The sequence below is a fragment of the Kryptolebias marmoratus genome, linkage group LG18, assembly GCF_001649575.2.
Source record: "Kryptolebias marmoratus isolate JLee-2015 linkage group LG18, ASM164957v2, whole genome shotgun sequence".
Lineage (NCBI taxonomy): Eukaryota > Metazoa > Chordata > Actinopteri > Cyprinodontiformes > Rivulidae > Kryptolebias > Kryptolebias marmoratus.
In genome coordinates this window covers 1,885,480-1,894,907 of record NC_051447.1, presented here as the reverse complement: position 1 = coordinate 1,894,907, position 9,428 = coordinate 1,885,480, and the positions used below count along the sequence as shown (strand labels likewise).

Sequence of the window (9,428 nt, the reverse complement as noted above, 5' to 3'; positions counted from 1 at the left end):
ACCCTAGAAGACTGGATAAACGTCATCCAAGATATTCACAAGATGGAAGAACTGACATTTGCACTTAAACTGGAACAAGATAAATTTGAAAGGTGTTGGACCCCGTGGCGGACTTTCATGAACACTAGATCTGATACTAATGAAAGTGAAGTGACACCCATTGTTCCTTAGCTACTCTGTTCGGTTTTGATTATTTGTTTTGCGGTTGGAAAAAGTTATTCTGATATGATACAGACTTGTACAAACTCTGTCCTCCCTACTCTCCTGTGTGGAACTGGGGTGGAGGAGAAATAAATGAAAAGGGAACATTTATAACAGGAGCTGGGATAATCTCCTGAAGAGGTATGCTATAGACTAATTTAACATACTGATTAGAAGATTGTATAAGACTGTTCCACTTTCTGTGAACAAATGTGATGCATACTTTTAATGCTGTTCCTCAATAAAAACTTGAATTAAAAAAAAAATGACATTAAGCAAGATCTTGTGCCAACTTGCAAGATTTGCAAATATTTGCAAATATATGTTGTGAATGACTGTCAACTATTACCACTTCCACTTTAACTCAAAATCTGAACTGGGTTGACTATAATATAAATAACTTCAGGGTTTCCCCCAGAAAAGAGGATAGAAGAAGATATTTGTGTTAAATATTTACACAACTACAGTTTTACAAAAGGGCACTTTTGAAATACTTTTTTAAACAAAAATTGTTAGCACCTAATTTAAGTCACATTTACAAATAAATTAAATGAACATAAATGAAAAAGTGCAAACAAGGCACCAACACACGTCTCAAGTTAAGGCCAATGAATAACAACAGAGAACTCTGAAAAACAGACGTATTACATATTCGGTCTTGTAAAGCCACTCGCTGAATTTCAGCTCAACTAACCATTATGGTCTATAAACATTCCTTTTTATCAGCTGCAGCAGTAATCTCCTTCCGTGGGTTTTGAACCGTTCGATTATCTTGGTGATCTCTCACAGAGGGATCATAGAAATGCTGATACAGGTTAACCACCTCTGCTAGAGCACCGAAATTGTCCATTTTGAATGGAGCGCAAAATTGGGAGGTGCACCACCACGCGATGCAACACCGCGCGGGACCTTCGCACAGGGGCGGGGACAGCGGGATTGCGTCACTGTTGGCGCCCGCACCCTCGCGCGGTGATCAACGCGTGGTGACCTCGCGGTGGGGGTGCCGGTGGAAAAGAATGCATAAAAAAAATGATGTATTTTACAATAAACAAGAAGAGCTTAACCTGGCGGCGGTGGAGGGAAAACCTGGCGACCTGCCAAGCTTATAATATGCTGGGGGAAACCCTGAACTTGTAGATGTACATCCAATCAATACTTTCTTGGAGTTTTATTAAAATGTGTCTAGTAGATAACAGACAAACATGGTTAATGCTAATAATGCTAACAATGCAAACTTTTTAAGCAAAGATCTCATGCAATTAGTGGTGCTTGGACTCTGTAGAGAAAATGACTCTCAGCTACTACCACAAGAAATTTTTAATTCAACATCTGTAAAACTGACTTAGTTTTCATCATTTTTGCATTTCCTAACAGCAGATGGCTGTGGCAGCCATTTTGAACCAGGTTGAGTCCAAAAGGTAATAAACTGTAGATTTACAACTACAGTTTTGTAAAAGATTACATTGAGAGTTTCTCTAAAAGCCATGCAGTTGTTTGTGAGATATTTTGGAAAATGGTATCGTGCTTTATGTAGTCCAAGGACCCCAAAGCACTTCACACTACAATCATTCACACACTAATGGCGGTAAGCTACATTGTAGCCACAGCTGCCCTGGGGCAGGCTGACAGAAGTGAGGCTGCCATCACGCCGGCGCCACCGAGCCCTCTGACCACCACCAGTACGCGAGGCAAGTGAAGTGTCTTGCACAAGGAAACAACGGCTGAGACTGATGGAGTGGGGGCTCGAACCAGCAACTTTAAGGGAGGGGGTTAAGGGACGAACCCATACCTCCTGAGCCACTGCCACCCCACAGCAGACAAACAAACACAAAACCATTACCACCTTCGGCGGCGGGTGATAATGAATAAGCTACATAAAGAACATTTTATGTGTTTACCTTGTCAGCTTGTCGGAGGCAGTCTATGCGTCTCATTTTACCTTTCTGGTCAGGGTTTGATAAGACACAACAAGCAGCCTTCTTCCCAGTGATGGACAGGACAAAGTCCTCTCTGCATTCAGGTCGTATGTCTTTTCTCAGCTTAGCCAAAAGACGGCTAGCCCACTTCTGTTTTATCTAGCAACAGAATGAAAATGTAAAAACAAACATGTTAATTAAGTATTTTGCTGGCAATATAATATGTTTGGCATAATTTGCAAAATTGTGAAGAACATGAATAAATTGCAAAACAAAACAACCACATGTATTCACTTAGTTTAGATGACAAAAGTTAAGAAGATTTTAAAAATTGATTATTACTCAGTTTAGCCTTGTGCCACGCAGCTACAGTCCTACCTCTGCCTTTTCTCCCAGTAATTCATCTTTGACTGCCCTCTCTTCTTCTTTAGTCATCCTTTTCTCGTGTTTTTTGAAGTACTTCCTCTTCCTTGCCTGGAGGTTGAACCATGTGTATGCGAAGGCACGAACCTGGGGCAGCAGAGCCTCAATGAATGGATGGAACTCATCCTGCATGAGAAACAAAAACACATAATTACAGAGATGAATACTGCAAACACATTTATCATAAACTACTGCACAAGTACATCTCAGTACATTCGAATTTCATCAAAAAAGTAATTTATTTGTATTTGTAATCTATTTGAATTCAAAAAGTGAAACCAAGACATTATTACTGAAGAAATGTCATTTTTTTAAATTGTTTTATTCAAATAAATTAACTTTTCAATTATATTGTAATTTACTGAGATGTACTTGTAGTTCTCCAAACTGTGGTCATTTAAGCTATCTACAACAGGTAAGATAATAATTGTTCATAACCTTGACACAGAATATGACTACAAAAGATCATGACGACCCTCTAGTTGGAGGGGAGTGAGATTATGCTGTGTTAGTGAAGATGCATAAACAGAGCATCTCATGCAGCTTAAAGCTTAAAACCTCCCTATCTCCAGGTTTGAATTGAGAAAGCTCCCCAAATAGGAAGCAACACAACCACAGAAATTTTTCATTCTTTTTGGATTTGCCACGTCCTGGATGACTGAGAAACTACCCCAGCAGTATTAGGCAACAAAAAGTCAGTTTTTAAAGTGTTAAAACAGGAACTTTCTCTCTTCCTGACTGTGAGTCAAACAGAATAGGATAGGTACTTTATTAATTCCTTTGCAGGACATTGTTGTGTTACAACAGCAGTTACATTTAACATAAGACAAATAACAAAAACAAATACCATGTAATTTGACATATTACAAGCTGTAATGATATATGATCTATCATATATAGTTTACTGTGCTAATATTTACAAGATGAATAAATGACTAAATAAAAAAACAAGTGAATGAAGATTCCAGGTTGTTATTGTTTATTGAAGAGCCTAATGACTGCTGGAAGGAATGATTTCCTGTAGCGTTCTGTCCTACACATCAGAGGGGTCAGCCCGTTGCTGAAGGTGTTTCTCTGTGAAACCTGCAGAGTGTGAAGTGGGTAGGAGGTGTTTCTGAGAATGGAATTCAGTTTTAAGAGCATTCTCATCTCTGCAACCTGCTGAGCTCTATCCAGAAGAGCCCTGCATGTGGAGCTTTCCTCCCTGATCAAGGGCACTAGCCACTAGCCACTACAGTCTGGTAGAAGGAGCACAGTCCAGGTCTGCAGATGTTAAAGAATCTCAGCAGTATTAAGTGGCTTTGGCCCATCTTGTACAGAGCCTACATCTGAGTGGATCCAGTCCAGCTTACTGTCCAGCTCTATTCTCAGGTACCTGTGGCTAGAGACAATGCCTGAATAGTCACAAGGGGCGGTCTGGACCTCTGCCTCCTAAAGTCCACAACAGTCTCTTTTGTCTTGGTGATATCAACTGCAGATGGTTGTGGCTGCACCACTTCACAAAGTCACTGATGGTGTCCCTGTACTCTCCTAGTCTCACCTGTTTAACCCCATCTTGCTTCAGATGCTGCTCTACTTTGTCTCTAAAATAACTCCAATAGAGTACAACACTTTTTGCAAAAGCAAAACAAATCAACAAGTTCATAAAAACTTAATCTTCATGCTGCTCTTGTGTAGTTATGAGTCTCGGCCTGAGGTGTCTTGTGAAAGAGCCTTTCGAGGCCAATCAATATGGGATTTTTATGGTCAATCTTCAGAAATCAGAGTGATATACAATGTTGTTGTTGTTCTCAGCTGCTCCCTTCTGCAGGGAACACCACAGTGAGATAACTTCACATGAAAGATTTAGCAAGTTTTACAGCAGATGCCCTTCCTGACACAACCTAGACTCAAACCTGCAGACTCAGGATTACAAGACCGCGGCACTGACCACCGAGCTACCACAGCCCCAAGATTGATTTACAATACCCATCCATCCATCCATCCATTTTCTTTACCCACTTCTCTATTCCAGGTCACAGGGAGCTGGTGCCTATCCCCAGCAGTCACTGTGCAAGAGGCGGGGGACACCGTGGACAGGTCGCAAGTCCATCGCAGGGACACATATAGACAAACAGGACAAACAACCATTCACACTCTCACTCCTATTTTTAGAGTCATCAATTAACCTAACATGCATGTTTTTGGTCTGTGGGAGGAAACCGGAGTACCCGGAGTAAACCACTGTGTGCACAGGGAGAACATGCAAACTCCACCCAGAAAGGGAAGCGATCCTGCAACCTTCTTGCTGGGAGGCAACAGCTCTAACCACAATGCCACCCCTGATTTACAATACCAACTTTACTTATAGTTTTTGGAACTTTTATATTTTTTGAAATATTTACCTTCATTTGCATTTTTTCCTTTGAAATAAGTGGAGAATTTAGAGTCTTTAAACCACCTTGGGCTCCTTGAAATCCACTTCAGCATTGTTGCTTGTGATATATTGTGATAATGAACTTAATTAAAAAAGGGACAATGTACAACTCAAACATAAATGTCACCATTTAATGCGCTGTAACAGATTATAGCAAAAGCTAATTCGCATCTGCAGTCCCTTGACAAGTTACAAAAATGGATAAACAATGCAATAATAAAAAAGGACAGAATATATAACACAATAAGTTGCTTTCTAATCACAATACACAAACACACACGGACAGACTTCGAAAAAGGTAAAAAAAACAAAAACAACTGGACTTCTATTCTGTAGCTGAAGACGTTTCGCTTCTCATCCGAGGAGCTTTCTCAATTCAGAAATAGAGAGTGTGGAGTTGAGCTTTTAAAGCTGAGATGTGATGTAAGCTGGATTGCTTGCAAATANGTTCTCACTCTCCTAACAATGGAGGCTCGTTAGGGTCCTTGTTTGTCTGACTCACTGATGGGCCACTCTTGTCACATGAGTGCAGGTGTTGATTGGAGTGAAACTGACTGGGGATCAGGCCTAAAGCTCCATTATATGTTTTTGAAAGCTGAAATCTGAGACCTCCTCCTCTGTTTTATGTTGGTTTCTCCTTTTTGACATAGATGGCTTCCTTTACCCCCCTCTCGAACCATCTGTCTTCTCGGTCCAAAATATGAACATTTTGGTCCTCAAAGGAGTGTCCCTTATCCTTGAGGTGTAGGTGGACAGCTGAGTCCTGTCCAGAAGAGGTGGCTCTCCTGTGTTGAGCCATGCGTCTGTGGAGAGGTTGTTTGGTCTCTGTAATATAGAGTTCTGGACATTCTTTGCTGCACTGAACTGCATACAGAACTTCGCTCAGTTTGGGTTTGGGTGTTCCACCTGAAGCTGGAATTCAGACTCAGAAAGCTAAGGACACTGTTCCACTTTAGGCTTACCATAAAACACTGGTGATGAGAACATCTCATCTCATTAGATTCGCACAATCTGGACAAAGACACAGAAGCTGGGTGATGTATGCATTCAGGTGCAGCGAGAAGTGTTTGAACCTTTACACAAGAGGAACTAAACAACAATTACACAGGAGAGCCAAGTCCTCATATCAATATTCAGTGTTCACCTACATCTCAACAATAATGAACATTCTTCTGAGGACAGTAACGTGCACATTTTGGCACAGGTGGCCCCAGATTCCACAAAACAAATGCCTGCTTCTTTTCTCCATGCAGTGTCACAGTGTGTGTGTGTGTGTGTGTGTGTGGGGGGGAGGGGGGTGAGCACATGTGTATCTGAAAGACTGACTGTACACACACACACACACACACACANGTGTAAAACTTGATGCGGACATGAATGAATCTAAATCTATTTAAAAATATCAAAAATTGATTATTATTTAATGTTAATAACTTCATGAGCAACACAAAAGGTGGAATTCTAAAGTGTGGAAGTGTAGCACCCAGACAGTTTATGGTGTGCACATAGCAGAGACACATTAACCAGATGGCTGACTGAGACATGCAAACACCTCCTCCTGCACTGAAAGCCACTGTTTGGAAGTATATCAGCTTCTATGAAAGTGAAGGAAAAAAATATGTTTGCAATAAGGATCTGAACCTAATATAGTTGAAGTCAAGGTTCTGACTGGGCCACTCCAGGTCAGTCACAGAGTTGTTTCTAAGTTAGGGCTGCAACAGTTAGTCAACTAGTTGGCTACAAAAAACATTATCGATTATTATTGTTGACAGACTGTATACAGAGCTATTAATAAAAGGTTCTGATCATAAAGATGCACATGAATGTTTCTGTAACTGCAGTGCATGACTGGAACACTGGGGGCAGTATCCTCTCTATTGTTTCCAAGACTGCAGTCTTTAAACAAAGAAGAACCCAAGGAAAAGACTGAAAGAGCTAGAAGAAGGTGGATAAAAATCAAAACAAAGACTTTCGAAAGTGTGTGAGCATTTCACCGAAAACAAACAGAGGACTGAAGACAGACTGTTCAAAACAGAGCTTTTATTTTCCACAGCAGCAATGCACCAATCCTCTGCAATCCCCTCCTGGAGCAGAGAGACAGCAGCTTTAAGGAGGTTTTAGAAGTAAAGATAGTGTCATCTTACCTCCTTTTAAATGATGTTTGTACAGAAAGTTTTATATCAGTTTAAACAAGAACTCACACAGTTAAACATGTGAAAATGTGACCCCCACCCCTGAGCATTATATTCATGGTTTTCTAAATGGAAAACGTGTTCTACTGATTGTAAAAAAATATTTGTAAGAAATTTAATCAGAGACATGATTTATTTGGCACAATACAGCCTTAATAATAAGCCTTCTTTAAATTGTGGGACTTTCAGACCCACTTGTGGACATTTTTGGTTCTATATTTGTACTTAAAACGACAAAGACTACTTTCATTTTACTCTGTACTGACTAATGTGTTTCATTTTTTGTGGTAGTCAGATTAAGCACAGTGATAAATACATTTGATTAGTTTCAGATTCATCTGTTTGACAGGGTATTATTTGAATTAGCTGGTTCTGGTTGTTCTTCTGGAACTTAGTCCATTCTCCACACAGGATCTCTGCAGCTCAGTCAGAGCATCACTAAGGTCCTCCCCCCTAATTGCTCAGTGTAGTCTGGGTCCTAGCTGTACCAAACGTACATTTGAGATTAATGGAGTCCATAATAGAGCTCTAAAGAACCTTCAGAGCAATTTTTGTAGCCTCCTCAGATCTGTTCTTTGCAAAAATCCTGCCTCTGAGCTCTGCAGGCCCTGCTCCTGAAAAATACCACCACATCATGATGCTGCCACCACCATGGTTCACTGTTGGAAGGGTGTTGGTAGTTTCTTTGACTTCATGGTTTGGTTTTTGCTCTGACTGTCAGCTCGGAGGCCTTCTGTAGAGAGGTGGGAGCCTTTCAGTTTAATTTACCAGAGATGGGCTCCAATCAAGATGTTGAAACATCTCGGCAGAGATCAGAAGTAATGGGAGAAACCTGAACTTTATTTCACATGTTGTTACAGAAGGTCTGAATACTTACAGAAATGGGATACTTTGGGACTGGGATACTAAGTTTACAAAATAAATGGGATGCAACTGGGGCTGCCGTGATTATTTGGTGTAGTCAACATCACTGAATATCATTCATTAATGTCAATATATTTAGTCAAGACATTTTGTTATGATCTTAATTTTAAATTTCTTAAACATATTAACAGAAAAAATATATATATTTTCTCCACACTGCTAGTAATACCTACATATGTCAAATGAGCTCCGCTCGGCTCTGCCTGAGCTGAAGTTTCAAACTTTCATGGCGGATAAAGCAAAGTCCACAGCTGCAGCAGTGTTGAGATGAAACGACTTATAAAACGTTTCCAAACGCTGAAGGGCTGTTTCTAACCAGCGTTGTGCCAAATTGTGTTCACCAGAGATCTCTTCTCCCTACCAGCTTTACTATGTTTTCTTTTTAACCCCTATTGTTTTAAACAGCTGTATTTTTAGGTCTTGGTGTCTTTTTGTTTGTTGTAGCAGGAGAAACACATCCTAATGGTTGGAATTCTACTGTACTCATATACTCCTGCAGTTCATAGCTTGAAACTCCAAACTGTCCAGGTTTTTTTAAGTGACAAAGCTTCCGAGATGGGAAGCAAAATGTCTACACAAACAAAAAAAAAGTTCAGTTGCTTTTTAGAAACAGTGACAAGGCACAAATGCATAGGCTATTGATTAAAAAAAAAAAAAATCAGGCAGCATGAGAACCATTTCTTTATAGGTTTGAAATAATCATTCTTTGTGGAATAAGACCAGAGGTCTAATGCAGCACTCAGAACTGTGTGATTTACAAATGGAAAAAGATAATGGGGCTGTAATAAAAGAACAGAAGTGAATCTACATTTCTGAAGACATTTTGAAGGATGCCAGTACACCTACTACAACGTAGGTTCCAACGTCTATCACCTTTCTTCTCTAGAGCCCTGTGGTAATTTAGGACTTCTTCTTGGAATGATCTAAGCTGATAAAATGCCACCATTTTGATGAATAAACTGTAGAAGAAGAGTAAAGAGGGCTAAGATCAAAAAAAATGTTGCAGCAGCTGCCAGTTGTTCATTAGGGTCTCCATGGTAACCACACACCTGTGTCCCTCACTCCCTGACAGCCCTCTTTAGAGGGGTGGACAGACACACAGAGTTGAAAGTGAGCCTTAAACAAACAGTCACCAGTGCTGGGCGATATGGAAAAAATCCTATATCACGATATGGATAATTTTATATCACGATAACGATATATATCACGATATACCCCAATTACGTGCGTTGTCAGTTATTCTCTGAAAAATATGAAAAAAATAATCTAATTTCTTACCTTTTTCAAGCTTTATTTTGAAGTGACATTTAACTGAACTTTCACAAATGAGATCTGCTGCATTTTAGTGCAGCAATA

The 9,428-nt window shown here is 40.0% G+C and overlaps 1 protein-coding gene across 1 annotated transcript in view; it reads right to left on the bottom strand.

Moving 5' to 3' along the window:
* The window catches only part of nfic (nuclear factor I/C), a 55,031-nt gene that overhangs the window by 42,059 nt on the left and 3,544 nt on the right, over positions 1 to 9,428 (bottom strand). The window contains exons 2-3 of the mRNA XM_017434742.3: positions 2,496 to 2,666; positions 2,100 to 2,276 (exon numbers count right to left, since the gene is read on the bottom strand). Coding sequence (XP_017290231.1) covers positions 2,100 to 2,276; positions 2,496 to 2,666 — 348 coding nt within the window. The remainder of the gene's footprint in view (positions 1 to 2,099; positions 2,277 to 2,495; positions 2,667 to 9,428) is intronic.